Source organism: Stegostoma tigrinum, chromosome 2 (assembly GCF_030684315.1).
Source record: "Stegostoma tigrinum isolate sSteTig4 chromosome 2, sSteTig4.hap1, whole genome shotgun sequence".
NCBI lineage: Eukaryota > Metazoa > Chordata > Chondrichthyes > Orectolobiformes > Stegostomatidae > Stegostoma > Stegostoma tigrinum.
In genome coordinates, this window is record NC_081355.1 from 158,699,143 (window position 1) to 158,720,328 (window position 21,186).

The 21,186-nt window shown below is 48.7% G+C and overlaps 2 protein-coding genes across 3 annotated transcripts in view; one reads left to right on the top strand and one right to left on the bottom strand.

Annotated features, from left to right (window-relative positions):
• LOC125463021 (NFX1-type zinc finger-containing protein 1-like) overlaps nt 1-218 on the bottom strand; it is an 84,758-nt gene extending 84,540 nt beyond the window's left edge. The window contains exon 1 of the mRNA XM_059641155.1: nt 155-218. The gene's annotated coding sequence lies outside the window, so the exon portion shown is untranslated. The remainder of the gene's footprint in view (nt 1-154) is intronic.
• Nucleotides 219-287: 69 nt separating this feature from the next.
• hgh1 (HGH1 homolog (S. cerevisiae)) overlaps nt 288-21,186 on the top strand; it is a 31,081-nt gene continuing 10,182 nt past the window's right edge. The window contains exons 1-6 of one of the 2 annotated variants that reach the window (XM_048559154.2): nt 288-368; nt 1,975-2,542; nt 9,310-9,410; nt 10,575-10,673; nt 11,541-11,632; nt 13,584-13,706. In XM_048559154.2, coding sequence (XP_048415111.1) covers nt 2,001-2,542; nt 9,310-9,410; nt 10,575-10,673; nt 11,541-11,632; nt 13,584-13,706 — 957 coding nt within the window. In that variant the 5' untranslated portion in view covers nt 288-368; nt 1,975-2,000. Of the gene's footprint in view, nt 369-1,370; nt 1,413-1,974; nt 2,543-9,309; nt 9,411-10,574; nt 10,674-11,540; nt 11,633-13,583; nt 13,707-21,186 lie in introns of those variants that run through there. The other variant, XM_048559163.2, reaches the window with a different exon arrangement.

The window sequence follows — 21,186 nt, forward strand, 5'->3', positions numbered from 1 at the left end:
CCTCACTGTGTGGTTAAAACTCACAACGCCCAGCTTTCCTCATTATGCACAAAAGCTGTAAATAACGTTCCTTACATACATAGGAGAAAGCAAAGATGCATGTTATCAAACAGACTGGCAACCCCCGACCGTGCGGCATTCCTTCAGTACTGACCCTCCAGTGGTGCGGCGGTCCCTCCGCGTTCTGAACTACAACTCCCACAAGACTCTGCGATGACATCCGGGCTGCGAACGCGGTCGGCCCCGAGCATGCGTGCGGCCTTGATCTCCTGTGAGCCCATTGGTCAGCGGTCCCATCCATCACCAGCGGGGGGGAAGGCCTCCGGTCCGTGCTCGGAACCAGCGACGCGTGTTGTCCGGGAGAGGAGGTAGGGAGGGGATACAGAGAGCCCGAGTGGGGGGAGATTTGAGGGGATAATGGGGGGGGTAAAGCGGGGAATTGACTGGACATGGTGGGGGGGGGAAGCAGTGGAAGTGGGAATGGACATGGCGGGGGGGGCAGTGGAGGTGAGGACGGGGGGGGGCAGTGGAGGTGAGGACGGGGGGGGGCAGTGGAGGTGAGGACGGGGGGGGGCAGTGGAGGTGGGGGGGGTGAGGACGGGGGGGGCAGTGGAGGTGAGGACGGGGGGGGGTGGGCAGTGGAGGTGAGGACGGGGGGGGGGGGTGGGCAGTGGAGGTGAGGACGGGGGGGGGTGGGCAGTGGAGGTGAGGACGGGGGGGGGTGGGCAGTGGAGGTGAGGACGGGGGGGGGTGGGCAGTGGAGGTGAGGACGCGGGGGGGGGGGGGTGGGCAGTGGAGGTGAGGACGGGGGGGGGGTGGGCAGTGGAGGTGAGGACCGGGGGGGGGGGGTGGGCAGTGGAGGTGAGGACGGGGGGGGGGGTGGGCAGTGGAGGTGAGGACCGGGGGGGGGGGGGCAGTGGAGGTGAGGACCGGGGGGGGGGGCAGTGGAGGTGAGGACCGGGGGGGGGGTGGGCAGTGGAGGTGAGGACGGGGGGGGGGGGGGTGGGCAGTGGAGGTGAGGACCGGGGGGGGGGGGGGCAGTGGAGGTGAGGACGGGGGGGGGGTGGGCAGTGGAGGTGAGGACGGGGGGGGGGGGGTGGGCAGTGGAGGTGAGGACCGGGGGGGGGGGGGGGGCAGTGGAGGTGAGGACCGGGGTGGGGGGGGGGGGGGGCAGTGGAGGGGGGTCGGAAGTGGGGGTTAGAAGGGGGGGGACAGTGGAGGTGAGGACGGAAGTGGGGGGCACAGTGGAAGGAAGGACGGAAGTTGGGGGGACAGTGGAGGGGGATGGAAGTGTGGGTTGGAAGGGGGTCAGAAGTTGGGGGGGGATCTCGAGGGATTGGTGGAGGGGGTGGTGGAAGGACCACATGTCTCAGTGGGATGTAAAAGGAGCCAATGCCCCTCTCTCTCAGCAGGTGTGTTCTCCCCAGTCTCCTGGGTCACCCTCTGTCAGCATTCCCTGATCTAAATGAAGATCTTGGTCATTGTGAAATCTTGAAGATTACATTAGATTAGATTAGATTCCCTACAGTGTGGAAACAGGCTCTTCGGCCCAACAAATCCACACTGCACCTTGGAGCATCCCACGTACATCCCCCTACAACTCTCACACCCCTGAACACTACGCCAATCCACCTAACCTGCACATCTTTGGACTGTGGGAGGAAACCGGAGTACCCGGAAGAAACCCACACAGACATGGGGAGTACACGCAAACTCTACACAGACAGTTACCTGAGGCTGGAATCGAACCTGGGTCCCTGGCGCTGTGAGGCTGCAGTGCTAACCGCTGACCCACCGTGCCCCCCGCTGTGACTGTGACATTTCCAGCAGTACAACTCAGTGACTGTGTTTCAAAAAATCCTTTATTGGCCGTGAAAAGGATGACCTGAGGTTGCTTTAGAAATGCTCCCTGTTTGTTCAGCCCTGTAAGCTCATTCAATGTCTCAATTATCGTTGTGTTTGTTTTCCTGCTAGGGGCCAAGTGGTTGCACACAGTCATAATGCTGAATGAAAAACAAATGCAAGAGCTGCTGGGATTTCTGACGCTTGACACCCGGCCGGACGTTAAAGGACAGGCCACCCAGTATGTGCTGGGATTGACTGGGACCAAGGATGGTCGCAGTTTGCTGGGACAGAGTGTGGACATTCTCCGGGCTTTGCTGATGCTCACCAAGGACACCTCTCGGGCTGTGGCAAAAGACTGCTACTTTGCCCTGGTCAATCTGTCTGCTGACGAGACGATACACCAAGCCCTAGTCCAGGATGTCCGCCTTGTTCCCACGCTCCTGCCCAACCTCTTGGACCCTGGGTATGACTTCTCTGACCAGATCTGCTCCATCTTGTCCAACCTGTCCCGGGAGGAGCACACATGTGCTGACGTGTTCCGTGCTATTCAGAATGAGGGCCCCGGCTTGGCGAAAATTGTGGACATCTTCTGCACAGACAGTTACAATGGAAATGTGGAACTCCACTACCTGGGGCCATTGCTGTCCAACTTAACTCAGTTGCCAGAAGCCAGGCAGTTCATACTGGATAAAGACAGGTCTGGCTCGTTCCTTATAACCACGAACCAGTTCTGACTAATAAAATTGTGAACAAAACAGTATCATTGTAAACAGGATCCAAGAGACTGGGACTCACCTAAACAAATCTGATGCCGACAGGACAAGTTGTTAAGGTTGTAAGAAAGCACACAGGATCCTTGGCTTAATTAGCAGAGGCAAAGGGTAGAAAAAGCAGTAAATAATGCTAAAAACCCCTCTCCTTATATACCTTGGATGACATATCAATTCTCTTTATTTCTAAAACATTGTTTAGTTCTCAACTGGAGGGGTGTATGTCCTAATTCTGATCTCCATGCTTGAGGAGTTCTAGCTTTGGAGAGGGTGCAGAGTAGATTTACTGCTGTGGTTTCATGATGCACTGCAGGATCCAAAGTTCGAACTCTGTCTCATCAACTCTGATTCTGGAGCTGCACACTTGCAGGTTTGGATTATATTCATAGATTTTTTTTTAAAATCCATCTCAACATAAAGACAAAGCAGAATTAGGCTATTTGGTCTATCAGGTCTGCTCCACCATTTGATCACGGCTGATATGTTTCCCAACATCATTTTCCTGCCTTTTCCCTGTAACCCTCGAGCCCTTTACTAATCAAGAATCTATCTATCTATCTATTTCTGACTTCAATACACCCAATGACTTGGCCTCCACAGCCCTCTGCAGCAATGAGTTCCACAGATTCACCATCTTCTCACCAGAAGTTCTTCCTCATCTCAGTTCTAAAGGGTTGTTCCTTCACTGAGGCTGTGCTGTTGGGTCCTAGTCTCTGTTACTGGTGGAAACATCTCTATGTCTGCCGTATCCAGGCCCCTCAATATGCTGTAAGTTTCAGTGAGACTCCGCACCCTCCCCCCATTCTTTCTAAACTCCATCAAGTCCATGTCCAGCGCCCCGTCTTTTGACCAGCCCTTCATCCCTGAGATCATTCTTGTAAACCTGTTCGGAAACACTCCAATGCCAGCACATCTTCCCTTTGATATGGGACCCAAACCTGCCCTCAATATTCCAAATACAGTCTGATCAGAGCCTTTTATAGCCTCAGCTATACATCTCTGCTCTTGAATTTTAGACAACTTGAAACGAACGCTGACATTGTGCTGAGGAGAAGGATTAAATGAAAAAAAAATCCCTGATATTCACTTTATAAGTGACAAGTGACTTTATTTATTTAACCCTAACAGTGAACAAATTAACAGAATAACTGACAAACTGAACAGTTCCACCTTGTATACTAACTTTTCCCTAACTGAATTCTACTGGTGTGCTTTTCTAATTAAACGCAAGTCCCACTCACATAAACCCAGTTAAAAAGAAAATAAATTAAAACTTAAGTCTCTCAAAATCTACACACCTTTCTTCTGCAGTTCTCAAGTTATATAAACAACTTCCACTGCTCTGGCTGTCAGGGATGTTACTTTCTGAAGTCTTCTAAAGAACAAAGAAACCTACAACACAGGAACAGGCCTTTCGGCCCTCCAAGCCTGCGCCGATCCAGATCCTCTGTCTAAACCTGTCATCTATTTTCTAAGGGTCTGTATCCCTTTGCTCCCTGCCCGTTCATGTACCTGTCCAGATACATCTTAAAAGACACTAACGTGTCTGCATCTACCACCTCCGCTGGCAACGCATTCCAGGCGCCCACCACCCTCTGCGTAAAGAACTTTCCACTCATATGTCCCATAAACTTGCCTCCTCTCACTTTGAGCTCATGACCCCTAGTAATTGAGTCCCCCACTCTGGGAAAAAGCTTTTAGCTATCCACCCTGTCTATACCCCTCATGACTTTGTAGACCTCAATCAGGTTTCCCCCCCTCAATCTCCATCTTTCTAATGAAAATAATCCTAATCTACTCAACCTCTCTTCATAGCTAGCACCCTCCATACCAGGCAACATCCTGGTGAACCTCCTCTGCACCCTCTCCAAAGCATCCACATCCTTTTGGTAATGTGGCAACCAGAACTATACGCAGTATTCCAAATGTGGCCGAACCAAAGTCTTATACAACTGCAACAACGTCCGTGAGGACTCTTAGCTAGAAGTACCGTATATGGGTTGATGGTGCTTTCTTAGGGAGCTTAGCAATTTCTTGGGGAGCGAGGTGCTTATTTCTCAGATGGCGGTTCTCTCCCTCTGATTTTCAAAACCCCTCTCCTGAAATACCTTGGATGACATATCAATTCTCTTTTTATAGTATTGGTCCAAAACCAGCAGATCTAAATTTAATTGGCTTTCAGTTGCTAAGTGCTTGATTTAAATTAATTGGCTGATTCCATCTAGTTTCCAAAACATCAAAACGAGCCTAAGGTTTCCAATCACAGCCAATTGACACATGTTTCCCTTCTAAACTGGCTGTACATCTTCAACAACATAAAGACATTTCTTTTTAAATAAATCTCTAAGCTTAGAGAAGCACTTTACCTCATTAAGAAACCACATGTTCTTCTCCCCTGTCATTTTTTGCAAACAAATTCTAGCTTCCTGCCTTCCAGTTCGCGATTACACCACACAACTTTGTAACAATTGCATTTGCCTTCCTAACCGCCAGCTGAACCTGAGCTGCAGCTCTGAAGTCCCTTTGTGCTTCAAACTTCTGAAGTCTTTCCCCCCTTAGAAAATAGTCTACACCTCTGTTCTTCCCTCGAAAGTGCATGCCTCACATTTTCCCACATCGTATTCCATCCATCACACCCCCCTCCGTCTCCTAGCTTGACCAAGTCCTTCTGCAGCCTTCCTGCTTCCTCAACAATACCTGTCCCTCCACCTACCTTTGTGCCATCTGCAAACTTAGCAACTATGCTCTCACTTCCTTTGTCCAGATCGTTAATATATAACATGAATAGTTGTAGTCCTAACACTGACCCCTGTGGAACTGCACTGGTCGTTGGCTAGCATCCTGAAAAAGACCTCTTTATCCCCACTCACTACCTTCTGCCAGTCAGCCAATCCTGTATGCATCCAGTACCTTTCCACTAACAGCATGGGCTCTTATTTTATTTAGCAGCCTCCTATGTCACACCTAGTCAGAGGTATTCTGGAAGCCCAAGTAGATGTCGTCTAGCTCTGCTTAGTCAAACATATGAGCTCATGGAGTCATACAGCACGGAAACAGACCCTTCAGCCTGACTTGTTCATGCTGACCAAATTTCCCAAACTAAATTAGTCAAATTTGCCTGTGTTTGGCCCATATCCCTCGAAACCTTTCCTATTCATGTACTGCCCAAGTGTCTCTTAAATATTGTAACTGTACCTGCATCCACCACTTCCTGTAGCAGCTCATTCTACTCCAATCTGTGTGGAAAAGTTGCCCCTTCGATCCCTTTTAAATTCTTCTTAAAATTATGTCCTCTAATTAGGAACTCTTCTCCCCAACCCCAACCCTAGGGAAAAGACTTTCGCTATTCACCTCATCGATGCTCCTCTTGATTTTATGAACCTCTACAAGATCACTCCTCAACCTCCTACCTTGAGTGGAAAAAGTCGCAGCCTATCCTTGTAACTGAAACCCTCCATTCCTGGCAATATCCCATTAAATATTTTCAGATCCCTCTCCAGTTTAATAATACCATTCCCATAGCAGGGTGGTCAGAACTGTGCACAGTACTCGAGAAGAAGAGGTGAAGGGGATCTGGAATGCGCTGCCTGGGACGGTAGTTAGAAGTCAGAAACCTCACAGCCTTTAAGAAGTACTTGGATAAGCACTTGAAATGTTATAACATTTATAAATGTGGGCCTAAAGCTGGAAAGTGGGATTATTGTATCTTTGGTTGTATCTGTTTGCTGGGCCAAAGGGCCTCTTCTTTTGCCTTACAAACCTTATCGAGTTTTTTGAGGATGTGACTAGTAAGGTTGATGAGGGTCAAGCTGTGGATGTGGTGTATATGGACTTCAGTAAGGCATTTGATAAGGTTCCCCATGGAAGGCTCATTCAGAAGGTCAGGAGGAATGGGATACAGGGGAACTTAGCTGCTTGGATACAGAATTGGCTGGCCAACAGAAGACAGCGAGTGGTAGTAGAAGGAAAATATTCTGCCTGGAAGTCAGTGGTGAGTGGGGTTCCACAGGGCTCTGTCCTTGGGCCTCTACTGTTTGTAATTTTTATTAATGACTTGGACGAGGGAATTGAAGGATGGGTCAGCAAGTTTGCAGACGACACAAAGGTCGGAGGTGTCGTTGACAGTATAGAGGGCTGTTGTAGGCTGCAGCGGGACATTGACAGGATGCAGAGATGGGCTGAGAGGTGGCAGATGGAGTTCAACCTGGATAAATGCGAGGTGATGCATTTTGGAAGGTCGAATTTGAAAACTGAGTACAGGATTAAGGATAGGATTCTTGGCAGCGTGGAGGAACAGAGGGATCTTGGTGTGCAGATACATAGATCCCTTAAAATGGCCACCCAAGTGGACAGGGTTGTTAAGAAAGCATATGGTGTTTTGGCTTTCATTAACAGGGGGATTGAGTTTAAGAGTCGTGAGATCTTGTTGCAGCTCTATAAAACTTTGGTTAGACCGCACTTGGAATACTGCGTCCAGTTCTGGGCGCCCTATTATAGGAAAGATGTGGATGCTTTGGAGAGGGTTCAGAGGAGGTTTACCAGGATGCTGCCTGGACTGGAGGGCTTATCTTATGAAGAGAGGTTGACTGAGCTCGGTCTCTTTTCATTGGAGAAAAGGAGGAGGAGAGGGGACCTAATTGAGGTATACAAGATAATGAGAGGCATAGATAGAGTCGATAGCCAGAGACTATTTCCCAGGGCAGAAATGGCTAGCACGAGGGGTCATAGTTTTAAGCTGGTTGGTGGAAAGTATAGAGGGGATGTCAGAGGCAGGTTCTTTACGCAGAGAGTTGTGAGAGCATGGAATGCGTTGCCAGCAGCAGTTGTGGAAGCAAGGTCATTGGGGTCATTTAAGAGACTGCTGGACATGCATATGGTCACAGAAATTTGAGGGTGCATCCATGAGGATCAATGGTCGGCACAACATTGTGGGCTGAAGGGCCTGTCTGTGCTGTACTGTTCTATGTTCTATGTTCTATGTTCTATGTTCTATCAACTCTAACTATCTAACATTTTAGAAGCCTAACCAGATGGGAATTTGTTTGTAAATAACAAAGCTTAAATGCCTAGTGCTGTACCTGCCTTGGGGAGTATTTGATGGAGATGATGTTGAGAGAGCTTTACTCTGTATCTAACCCATGCTGTACCTGTCCAGGCAGTGTTTGATGGGAACAGTGTTGAGAGAGCTTTACTGCCTTTTTAAAAGAGTAGAAGAGCTTTACTTTTAATCTAAAAGAGTAGAGGAAACTTTGCTTTCAGTTTAAAATAAGATTAATTTTACTCTGCATCTGACCCCATGCTGCGTCTTTCCTGGATGTGTTTGATGGGGGCAGGGATTTGATTTATTATTGTCACATGTGCTGAGACACAATGAAAAGTATTATTTTGTCCCAGCCTTGGGAGTGTTTGATACAGACAGTTTGGAGGGAGCTTTACTTTCAGTTTAAAAGAGTAGGGGGAATTTTATTCTGTAGCTAACCCCATGCTGTCCATGTTTGGGCAGTGTTGATGGGTACAGGGTGGGGAGAGCTTTACTGTCAGTTCAAAAGCGTAGAGAGAGCTTTACTTTTAGTTTAAAAGAATAGAGTTAACTTTACTTTGTTTAAAATAGTAGAAGGAGCTTTTCTCTGTATCTAGCCCTGTGCAGTACCTATCCTGAAAGTATTTGATGGGAGTAGTGTTGAGGATGCTTAGCTTTCAGTTCAGAGGTGCAGAGGGAGCTTTACACCATTTCTAATTGTGTGGTGTATGTGTCCACTTTGGCAGGAAGAGCAGAAAAGCAGCATTTGATTCAAATTGAGAGAGTGCAAAATTCTGAGTTACATAGGTATCTGGGTGTCCCGGTACACAAGTTGCAAAAGGTTAGCCTGCGGTTGCAGCAGATGATTAGGAAGGTGAACAGAATGTTGGTATTTGTGAAGAAAATGGAGTGTAAAAGTCATTGTTTACTGCATTTGTACAGGGCATTGGTTAGGTCACATCTGAAGTAGTGTTTACAGTTCTGGTCTCATTTAAGGGAGGAAATCATTGCATTGACAACAGTTCAGATAAGGGTCACTCAGTTGATCTCTTGTCTGAGAAGGTTATCTTTAATGTGAAATGTTGAACAGACTGGGCCTGAATCTATTGCCTTGGAGGAGAGTGAGAGGTGAATTTATTGAAAACATGATTGCTGAGGAGACCTGACAGGGTGGATGGTGAAAGGATGTTTCTCCTTGGGGAAAAGATTGGAATAGAGGACACAGTTTAAGAAGAAGCGGTCTCCCATGTAAGATGAAGATGAGGAGAAACGGTTTCTCTGAGGCCAGTGTATGTTTGGGAACTCTCTTCCACAGAGAGTGGTGGAAGCAGGATCATTCAGGATTTTTAAGGTGACAATAGAGAGATTCTTGACTAACAAGGGAGTCAAAGGTTATTGGGACGGCAAGCTTGAAAGTGGATCAGATTGACAACAGCCTTATTGAATGGCAAATATTGGGGGTATTAGTGTGGTCAAATGTTGCCTGCTTCTAACTTGTCTGCTCACATGACCCTAAATTCAGTGGGGTAGAGCTGGAAATATCCTTCAGCATTTTACCAAGGTGAAGCCAAAACTGAATCATCCTACTGTGGAGCTGATAGTTTGCGTGCTGTTAGCTGGTGTGAGGTGGGGTTGATCTGTTGTGATGAGTGTGATTTGTTCCCCGTCCTATAGGTGTGTCGTTCAGCGACTTCTCCCTTACACCCAGTACGAGGCCTCGAGTGTTCGCCGAGGAGGGGTCGTGGGCACTCTCCGCAATTGCTGCTTTGATCACAGTGAGTGCCGCACTGGCTGGTGGATCCAGGGATGTGTGGGGGGGACAGGGGAAAGAGAGTGTAGGGGCCTGCGCACTTCAACCAGAACTGTATGACAACCCCCCCCCCCCCCCCCCCAAACCAGTGAGATTGTGAGGGTGTGCATCTGAATGGCACGGGATGTGATGCAGGTTGTCTCTTTCTGATCCAACTCTGAGCTCTGTGTAGACAGTGTAACTCGAGCTGGATAAATACTAAGCGTGGAACGCCCTGCCTGCCAATGTAGTTAACTCAGCACTTAGGGGCATTTAAACAATCCTTGGATAAGCATATGGATAATGATCGGATAGTGTACGGGGATGGGCTTAGATTAGTTCACAGGTCGGCGCAACCTCGAGGGCCGAAGGACCTGTTCTGTGCTGTATTGTTCTATGTTCTATGTTGTACAATTGATTGGGATTGGGACCTCCCTATGTTCAGTTTGAGGTTTGAATTGATCTCGGCCAGTGATCCTGCTTGAAACCTTGGGTCTGTGGGGGTAGGTGAGAGGTGCCAAGGCTCAACTACCGAAAGGTAGATTTGTAGGAGCACCACCCTGTGAGTACCCTGTCCAATCAGTCACTATCCTGACTTGGAAATGTGGCCTCCTGTGTCACTGGGCACAAATCCTGGAGCTCCCTCCCTAAGCATTGTGTGACTTCTTGTCCCCTAAGGACTGTGGCAGTGCAGGAAGGCAGCTCACCCCCGCCTTGTCCAGGGCAATGAGGAATATGCAATCAGCAACACCCACACCCCAAAGAAAGAATTAAACATGCACAACTCTACTCTCTCACTTTATAGGGCCCTCACTGTAGACTATATTGATTTGAGAAAAACCGTCGTAGTCCATCTAGTAAGTTAAAAACTGAAATGTATCTTGTGCTAAGTGGGTGCAGGTCTGTGTGTGTGCGGTAAGGAGAGAGTGCTACAGTGGCAATGTCATTGTCCAGTTGAGAGATTTGCCTCCTCGCATCGCAGGTGGTGTCACAGTGGGTGAGTGCTGACCTGAATTTGCTGGCGCTGGTGGGATGAGATGTTTCTGTCTCTCAAGGAGCCATACTTCTGTCACTAGCGAGTCACAGAATTGTTATAGTGCAAAAGGGAGGCTGCTCACTCATCCTGTCTGTCTTCATCTCCTCTCCACAGCACATCATCCATGGCTGCTTGGCAGTGATATTGACATCCTCCCTTACCTGCTGCTGCCATTAGCTGGCCCTGAGGAACTGAGCGAGGATGAAATGGAAGGTGAGAAGGATCAGGGAATCTGGGAAAGGCACAGGGATCTGTGTGTGAGGAGGCACAGGGATCTGTGTGTGAGGAGGCACAGGGATTAATGGGAAAGGCCAGGGTTTGGGGGTGAGGAGGGACAGGGATCAGTGGGTGAGAAGAGACACGGATTGTGGGAAAGGAGGGAACGGGATCAGTGGACAAGGAGGAACACAGACAGTGGAAAAGGCACAGGGATCAATGAGAAAGGACAGGGACCCAGGATGTCATCTCTGGAGATTTTGGAATCTCCATCCTATAGGAGGCAGAGGTGACATGGACTTGTCCAAAGAGCATTTCCAGGTTGAACAAATTTTATTTTGCTCCTACATTCCAATAAGTCTGACCCATCACTGGGGCATGTAGACATTTCTCCTCTGTTTTCTCATCAACTTGTTATTACACACCTCTGGAGCAGATGAGACCTGAAGGCAGCACTGTCACTCGGAGTTAGAGACACTCCTACTGTGCTACAAGAGCCAGAGACATTTTATACTCCACTGGGGTGGGATGGAGGGAGTGTGTGCGGAGCAGTGTAAAGATTTGAATGACGGAGAATGGAGAGTTTATTCTGTTTGGAGGCTGATAGGGGAAGACAGGATACCTCTGTGTTAAACACATGGTGCAGGGGGTTAATAGTGAGACAAGCTGGTTCAAGTTGAGGCTGTTTGCACAGGATTTTGAAGGGGCAGGCTCAAGGGTGACATGGCAGCACCAGTTAATTGACATCATTTGAAATGTCCTCCTCAATTCTGGTTTCCAGAGTGGATTGCATTGTTAGTCAGCAGTGATACCTCACATCTTGTTCCTGAATAATTCGCGTCTGCCTCCTGTCTTCTGATGTAGGCCTGCCTGTGGACCTCCAGTATCTTCCTGAAGACAAGCAACGTGAGAGGGACCCAGACATCCGCAAAATGCTGCTGGAGGCCATCAACCTGGTGTGTACCTGCTGGGCAAGGTGTACTGAAGGAAAGGCTTGAATGTGTGTTGAGGCCATCACGCTCTCTCAGGACATTTCCAAGTGTTTCACAGGCAAATAAGTGTCAAGAAAACGTGGCTTTATTCTTTCTCTGGGATATGGGCATTTGCTTCCATTAATGAGTCAACCACATTGCTGTGGAAGCCCATCAGGGAAAGGATGGCAGAAGACGGCTCTTGTGGCGCAGTGGCAGTGGCCCTAGCTCTGAGCCAGGAACCCCATATTCAAGGCCTACCTGCTCCAGAGGTGTGTAATAGTATGTCTGAACAGGTAGATTAGGAAGTACTTCAGAATAGCAGACGAGAGAGATTTTAAAAGCAGCATTTGAAGATTATTTTGTGGCCCACAGAGTAAAGCTCTCTCTATACTGTCCCCCATCAAACACTCCCAGGACAGGGACAGCACTGGGTTAGATACAGAGTAAAGCTCCCACTACAGTGTCCTCATCAAACATTCCCAGGATAGGTACAGCATATAGTTAGAAAGCAATCCCAGCTGTTGCAGGATTTAGCTTTATATTCCAGGTTAATGAATTGAATTCAAATATCACAACCAGCGGAAGTGATGGCCTAGTGGTCTTTTCACTGGACTGTTAATCCAGAGACCCAGATAGTATTAAGGGTCTAGGCCCGAAACGTCAGCTTTTGTGCTCCTGAGATGCTGCTTGGCCTGCTGTGTTCATCCAGCCTCACATTTTATTATCTTAGTATTCTGGGGACCCAGGTTCAAATCCTGCCAAGGATCAAATGTCAATGTCGGAAAAAAACCATCTGGTTCACTAATGTGCTTTTGGGAAGGTAACTGCCATCCTTACCTGGCCTGAACGATATGTGACTTCAGACCCACAGCTATGTGGCTGACTCTTAACTGCTCCCGGGATGAGCAATGAATGCTCACCCGGCCACTGACACCCTCATCTCTTTAATAAACAAAAAAAATCCCACCAGTTACCAGGATGGGATTTGAATCCACGTGGTTCGGTGTTGTCATCATCTCCCCTAACATGGTGACCAATTCAGGGACTCATTACTGTGCTAGTGTTTCATGGCTGAGCTGGTATTTCTCCAGCCTCGGACAGCTGTGTGGTGTCAATCTGGGTTAGGAGACAGACAAGATAAACATGACGGGGATCACACCCCCTTTTAGGGCGACTGGACCTTCAATGTTCACTCTGCCTTCTTTCCACAGTTGCTACTTGATCTGTTGAGTTTTTCCAGCTATTTCTATTTTTGTTTCCTCCTACCCCATGCTGCCCTTGTCCTCGAAGTATCTGATGGGGTCAGTAGAGAGGCAGCTTTACTCTGTATCTAACCCTGTGCTGTCCTTTCCTGGGCTTGTTTGTTGGGAATAGTATTGGGGTAACTTTGATTTCTATTTAGAAGGTTAGAGGCATCTTTACTTTGTGTCTAACCGTGTGCTGTACCTATCCTGTAAATGTTAGATGAGAACACTGTAGTGGGAGCTCTACACTGTATCTAACCCCATGCTATGATAGGGTTAGGGTTAACCCTATCGCGGTCCCTATGCTGCGAGTGTTTGATGGGGAAAGAGTAGAGGAGGCTTTACACTGTATCTAGCCCCATGCTGTCCCTGTCCTGCAATTGTTGGGGGGATAGTGTAGAGAGAGCCTTACTCTATACCTAACCCTGTGCTGTTCCTGTCCATGGGATATTTGAGAAAGCCATACTTTCATTTTAAAGTTTAGAGGAAGTTCACTCCGTATTTAACATTGTGCTGGTCCTGTCCTGAGTTTGTTTGATGTTTTGCTCTTAAAGGCTAATAATCCTTTCCCCTTGACCATACAATTGCCGTGACCACGTTTATTCTTCCATGCGATCAGAAAATACAGCGGCTTTGGGATGTGTCTCTGTCTCACGGTATCTCTGTTTAAATCTCCCTTTCACTTGTAGCTGATGGCGACGAGAAGTGGGCGTAAGGTGGTGAAGGAAAAGAATACCTACGTTATTCTGCGAGAGTACCACAAGTGGGAAACTGAGCCCGATGTTGCTTTGGCGTGTGAGAAGCTGATTGAGGTGGGTCTTCGGCAAAGCCTCCCAAAATGTTTGTGTCCTCCCCTCCCCTTCTGTTTCCACTCCCACATGCTCACACAAACACCCCTCCATTTCTTCTCCAACCCTACTGCCCTTCACTCCCTTCCCCCGTTTCCTCCCTCTCTCACCTGACCTGATGGTGTTGCCTGGAATCAGAGGTTGCTGTTTAGTGTTTCATCCAGGCTTTGTGTGTTTCCGTCTCACCTCAGATTCAGAAGCCTCTTGGCAAGTGTCTCCTCTTCATTTTGAACAAAAGCTTGTGTTTTTCTTGGTGCCCTGGGCAACATATGTCCCGTGGCTAACTTCTCAAAGAGTGGATCTATCCTGTTTGCGTGACTTTGCTGGGTGCAAAGGGGCTGTCACCCTCTCGCTGCAACTAACAGAAACATGGAAAATTCCCAAGGGACTTGAAAGGGTAGATGCTATGAGGAAGATTTGGTCCCTTTGCCTCAGGAAGGATGGTTTGACCGAGAAGTCTAGGCCTGTATTTCCAAGAGTTTAAAGAATGAGAGCTGACCTCATTTGAAAATAAAAACAATCCTTACAAAACCCTGTGATAGGGTAGATGCAAGAAGGATGATCCCTTAGGGCAGATCTGGAGCAGGGGTCACAGTCTCAGAGTAAGAAGCACAATGGAGTTTAGGCATTTCTTCATTCGGACAATGACGGATCTTTGGAATTCTCTGACCTAAGGCAAGTTGGACTGAAGGGCTTGTTTCTGTCCTGTACAATTCTATAACCTGGAGGTTTATGCATTCTCAGTTGTTCAGCATGTTTAAGATTAAGAGTTAATTGATATTTGGGCACTAAGGGATATGGAGATGCAGTAGGAAGGTGCAGCTGAGGTAGGTATTTTTTGCGAGATATAACAGTACATCACTTAACTAAGAACCAGAGCCCCGAGAGATAAGAAATTACTCTAACAGTGGCCTTGTAACCATTGTTGGTTGGTGTAAAAAGTCATTTGGATCATTAAGGCCCTTTTTCAGGGGAAAGTCTGCCATCCTTTCCTGGTCTGGCCGAAATGTGAGTAATTTGACCCGCAGCAATGTGGTTAGCTCTTAACTGCCCTCTGAAGTGGTCCAGCACACCAGCCAGCTGTGTCTACCCACTACAAAGTCCCATCAAAAATCTTAACAGACCACACAGCATTACCTAGGCACCCAAAACAACAGCATTCTCCGGGCTATCACCTTGTGCCAAAATTGAGAGAGCTAATCCCCAGAATAGACAGGCAACGGCCTATTTGACTTTGTTCATCAGCAGGATGTGGGCGTTTCTGGTTCTAATTTCCCAGCAGGCAGATAAGAGTCAACTAAATTGTTGTAGGACTGGAGTCACATGTTGGCCAGAGCAGGTAAGGATGACAGTTTCCTTCTCTAAAGAACATTAGTGAATCACATGGGTTTTTCCAACAAATAAGAGTGATTTCATAGTGAGCGTTAGACTGTTAATTCCATACTTGCATTGGTGGGTTTTGAACCTGGATCCCTTGAACATTACCTGGATTTCTGGATTAATAGGCTACCGATAATGCCAGTAGGCCATAAGATATAGGAGCAGAATAGGCCACTTGGCCCTTCTAGTCTGCTTCACCATTAAAACATGGCTGATATGTTTTCCAGAGATAATGAGAACTGCAGATGCTGGAGAATCCGAGATAACAAAATTCGATATGTTTCCCAGTCCCATTCTCCAGCCTTTTCCCTGTTACCCTTGATCTCTTTGCCAAGAACCTATCTTTCGTTGCCCTAAGTATACTCAATGCCTCCATAGCCCCCTGCGGCAGTGAGTTCCATAGACTCACCACACCCCCAGTTGAAGAATTCTTTCCTCACCTTATCTGAAAGGTCGTTCCTCCAATCTGAGGCTGTGCCCTCGGGTCTTTGTCTCTCCTATTAATGGAAATGTCTTCCCCATGCCCACTCAACATTATGTAAATTTCAGTCAGATCCCTCCCTCATCCTTCTCAACTCAGACTCAAGAGTCCTCAACTACTCCTGATATGACAAGCTCTTCATCTCCGGGATCATTCTTGTAAACCTCCTCTGGACCCCTTCTCGCACCAGCACATCCTTCCTTAGATATGGAGCCCAAAACTGCTCTCAATATTCCAAATGTGGCCTAACCAGAGTCTTACACAATCTCAGCAGTACATCTCTACTAATGTCAGTAGTGGGGAAAATTCTCAGATCCATTGTCAAGGACCTCATAATGGGGCATTTAGAAAGCAGTGGCAGGATCAGACAGAGTCAGCGTGAATTTATGAAGGGGAAATCATGGTTCACAAATCTGTTTGAATTTTATGAATATGAACTAGTAGAGTAGACAAGGGGGAGCCAGTTGATTTGGTATATTTGGACTTTCAGAAAGCGTTTGACACAGTCCTACATAAGAGATTATTGTGCAAGTTTAAAACGCATGGGATTGAACAGAATGTATTGAGATGGATAGAAAACTGGCTGGCAAAGTGGAAACAGAGTAGAAATTAATGGGTCCTTTTCAAATTGGCAAGCAGTAACTGTGGGCTGCCACAGCTATTCACAACATATGGTAATGATTTGGATGAGGGAACAAAATGTAACATCTCAGAGTTTGCAGATAATGCCAGGTTGGGTGCGAGGGTGAACTGTGACAAAGATGCAGAGATCCTACAGCATGACATCGACAGGTTGGGTGAGGGGCTAATCAATGTCAGATGCAGTATAATTTGGAGAAATGTGAGGTTATTCACTTTGGAAGCAAAAACAGTTTGGCAGATTACGACATGAATGGCTGTAAATTGGGAGAGGGGAGTGTGCAAAGGGACTGGGTGTCTTGTGCACCAGACACTGAAGGTAAGCAAAAAAAAAAGCAAATATCATCAGTGCTGCTTCCCTCTCTCGTCTGGAATTGGAAATCTTCATCAGTTTCGCCTCCAATTTCCACCCTGCCATCACTTTCACGTGGTCTATCTCTGACTCCTCCCTTTCCTTCCTCAACATTTCTGTTTCCATTTCTAGGGATAGACAGGCCACTAATATCCATTACAAACCCACCAACTCCCCCAGCTACCCGGACTGTACACCCTCACACCCCACTCCCCGTAAAGACTCCATCCCATTCTCTCACTTCCTCTGTATCCATCATATATGTCCTGATGAGGCCAACTTCCACAAGGGAGCCTCCAAAATGTCCACATTCTTCCTCAACGAGGATCCCATAGCTCTGTTGTTGACAGGACCCTCAATCGGGTCTAACCCATCTCCCGCACTTCTACCCTCACCCCTTCTCTTCCTTCCTGCAACAGCAATAGGGTTCCCCTCATCCTCACCTACCATCCCACCAGCATCCACACCCAGAAGATCGTCAGATGCTATTTCTGCCACCTCCAACATGATGCCACCACCAGACACACATTCCCCTCCCCTCCCTTGTCCACCTTCCGCAGGGACCATTCCCTCCAGGACACCCTGGTCCACACTTCCCTCATCCCCAACACCTCCCCACAGCCCACAGCACCTTCCCCTGTAACCGGTGAAGGTGCACCACCTGCCCATTTACGTCCACCCCCCTCCCCAATATCCAAGGGCCCAAACGCTTCACCTGCACTTCCAAGAATCTAGTCTACTGCATTCACTGCTCACAATCTGGTCTTCGCTACAGTGGGGAATTGAAGCATAGAGTTGGTGACCGCTTCACAGAAGTCTATCAGAGATAATGGGAACTGCAGATGCTGGAGAGTCCAAGATAACAAAGTGTGAAGCTGGATGAACACAGCAGGCCAAGCAGCATCTGATGAAGGGTCCAGGCCCGAAACGTCAGCTTTTGTGTTCCTAAGATGTTGCTTGGCCTGCTGTGTTCATCCAGCTCCACACTTTGTTATCACAGAAGTCAATGTTCAGTTTGCAAAAAAGACCCTGAACTACCTGTTGTCTGCCACTTCAATGCACTACCCTGCTCCCTGGCCAACATCTGTCTCTGGCTTCCTGCAGTGTTCCAGTGAAGCCCAATGCAAGCTGGAGGAACCGCACCTCACTTTCCGCTTGGGGACCCCACAGCGCTCCGGACTCAATATTGAGTTCAATAATTTTAGGGCCTAAACTCTCCCATGTCCCAGCCCCGCCAACCCCACACACCGGGCCTTGTTACCACACAGCCTGCCATTACACACCCCCTGTTGTTAGTCACTCACAGTCCCCATTAACAACTATTCACCCTCCCAGCCTGATCGTTAGCAACTCCTTTGCCTGTCCAACTGCACTTCTCTCTCTTTGGGCTCTATCCTATCATTTAATCCCTACCCCACCCACCTCCTATTTTCTGCATATAAACTGATGTTTTCCCAGCCACCATCAGTTCTGAGGAAGGGTCACCAGACCTGAAACGTTGACTCTGTTTTCTCCTTCACAGATGCTGCCAGATCTGCTGAGCTTTTCCAGCAACTTTGTTTTTGTTGTTGTCGTTGAAGGTAGGCATGCAGGTGTAGCAGGTGGTAAAGAAGGCAAATGGTGTGTTGGCCTTCATTGCGAGAGGTTTTGAGTACAGGAGCAGGGATGTGTTGTTGCAGTTATACAGGGCCTTGGTGAGGCCACACCTAGAATATTGTGTGCAGTTTTGGGCTCCTTTTCTGGGGAAGGATACTCTTGCTCTTGAGGGAGTGCAGCAAAGATTTACCAGGCTGATCCTGAGGATGGAGGGTCTGACATATGAGGATTGATGAGGTTAGGATTGTTTTTGCTAGAGTTTAGGTGAATGAGCGCGAAGCTCATGAGACACTTATAAAATTCTAACAAGACTAGACAGGGTAAATGCAGGGAGGATGTCCCTGATGGTGGTGTGTCCAGAACCAGGGGTCCCAGTCTGAGGATTCATGGCAGACCATTTAGGACGGAGATGAGGAGACATTTTGTCCCCCAGAGAGTGGTGAGCCTGTGGAATTCATTACCACAGGAAGTAGCTGAAGCAAAAACATTGAATGTATTCACAAGGCAGCTCGATGTAGCACTTAGGGTGAATGGGATCAAACGTTACTGGTAAAAAGGAGGATTAGGCTATGGAGTTGGACAATCAGCCATGATTGTGAAGAACAGCAGAGCAGGCTCGAAGGACCGAATGGCCGCCTCCTGCTCCTACCTTCTACATTAGTATGTATAAACAAGTATGGCGGGGGGGGGGTGGGAACCTGAGCTGTATACCGGAGGTGAGAGTTGATGCAGGTGAGGCAGTAGCAAGAGGTAGACCAGCTAGTGGGAAGGATTTTCCTGGGAAGGAACCAAGGGATCCGTTAAGAGATAATGGGAACTGCAAATGCTGGAGAATCCAAGATAATAAAATGTGAAGCTGGATGAACACAGCAGGCCAAGCAGCATCCCAGGAGCACAAAAGCTGACGTTTCGGGCCTAGACCCTTCATCAGAGAGAGGGATGGGGTGAGGGTGCTGGAATAAATAGGGAGAGAGGGGGAGGCGGACTGAAGATGGAGAGTAAAGAAGACAGGGGGAGAGCGTATAGGTGGGGAGGTAGGGAGGGGATAGGTCAGTTCAGGGAAGACGGACAGGTCAAGGAGGTGGGATGAGGTTAGTAGGTAGATGGGGGTGCGGCTTGGGGTGGGAGGAAGGGATGGGTGAGAGGAAGAACAGGTTAGGGAGGCAGAGACAGGTTGGACTGGTTTTGGGATGCAGTGGGTGGAGGGGAAGAGCTGGGCTGGTTGTGTGGTGCAGTGGGGGGAGGGGACGAACTGGGCTGGTTTAGGGATGCAGTTGGGGAAGGGGAGATTTTGAAACTGGTGAAGTCCACATTGATACCTTTGGGCTGCAGGGTTCCCAAGCGGAATATGAGTTGCTGTTCCTGCAACCTTCGGGTGGCATCATTGTGGCACTGCAGGAGGCCCATGATGGACATGTCATCTAAAGAATGGGAGGGGGAGTGGAAATGGTTTGCGACTGGGAGGTGCAGTTGTTTGTTGCGAACTGAGCGGAGGTGTTCTGCAAAGCGGTCTCCAAGCCTCCGCTTGGTTTCCCCAATGTACAGGAAGCCACACCGGGTACAGTGGATGCAGTATACCACATTGGCAGATGTGCAGGTGAACCTCTGCTTAATGTGGAATGTCATCTTGGGGCCTGGGATAGGGGTGAGGGAGGAGGTGTGGGGGCAAGTGTAGCACTTCCTGCGGTTGCAGGGGAAGGTGCCAGGTGTGGTGGGGTTAGAGGGCAGTGTGGAGCGAACAAGGGAGTCACGGAGAGAGTGGTCTCTCCGGAAAGCAGACAGGGGAGGGGATGGAAAAATGTCTTGGGTGGTGGGGTCGGATTGTAGATGGCGGAAGTGTCGGAGGATGATGCGTTGTATCTGGAGGTTAGTGGGGTGGTGTGTGAGAACGAGGGGGATCCTCTTTGGGCGGTTGTGGCAGGGGCGGGGTGTGAGGGATGTGTTGCGGGAAATGCGGGAGACGCGGTCAAGGGCGTTCTCGATCACTGTGGGCGGAAAGTTGCGGTCCTTGAAGAACTTGGACATCTGGGATGTGCGGGAGTGGAATGTCTTATCGTGGGAGCAGATGCGGCGGAGGCGGAGGAATTGGAAATAGGGGATGGAATTTTTGCAGGAGGGTGGGTGGGAGGAGGTGTATTCTAGGTAGCTGTGGGAGTCGGTGGGCTTGAAATGGACATCAGTTACAAGCTGGTTGCCTGAGATGAAGACTGAGAGGGATACAACGCATCATCCTCCGACACTTGCGCCATCTACAATCCGACCCCATCACCCAAGACATTTTTCCATCCCCACCCCTGTCTGCTTTCCGGAGAGACCACTCTCTCCGTGACTCCCTTGTTCACTCCACACTGCCCTCCAACCCCACCACACCTGGCACCTTCCCCTGCAACCGCAGGAAGTGCTACACTTGCCCCCACACCTCCTCCCTCACCCCTATCCCAGGCCCCAAGATGATATTCCACATTAAGCAGAGGTTCACCTGCACATCTGCCAATGTGGTATACTGTATCCACTGTACCCGATGTGGCTTCCTCTACATTGGGGAAACCAAGCAGAGGCTTGGAGACCGCTTTGCAGAACACCTCCGCTCAGTTCGCAACAAACAACTGCACCTCCCAGTCGCAAACCATTTCCACTCCCCCTCCCATTCTTTAGATGACATGTCCATCATGGGCCTCCTGCAGTGCCACAATGATGCCACCCGAAGGTTGCAGAAACAGCAACTCATATTCCGCCTGGGAACCCTGCAGCCTAATGGTATCAATGTGGACTTCACCAGTTTCAAAATCTCCCCTTCCCCAACTGCATCCCTAAACCAGCCCAGTTCGTCCCCTCCCCCCACTGCACCACACAACCAGCCCAGCTCTTCCCCTCCACCCACTGCATCCCAAAACCAGTCCAACCTGTCTCTGCCTCCCTAACCTGTTCTTCCTCTCACCCATCCCTTCCTCCCACCCCAAGCCGCACCCCCATCTACCTACTAACCTCATCCCACC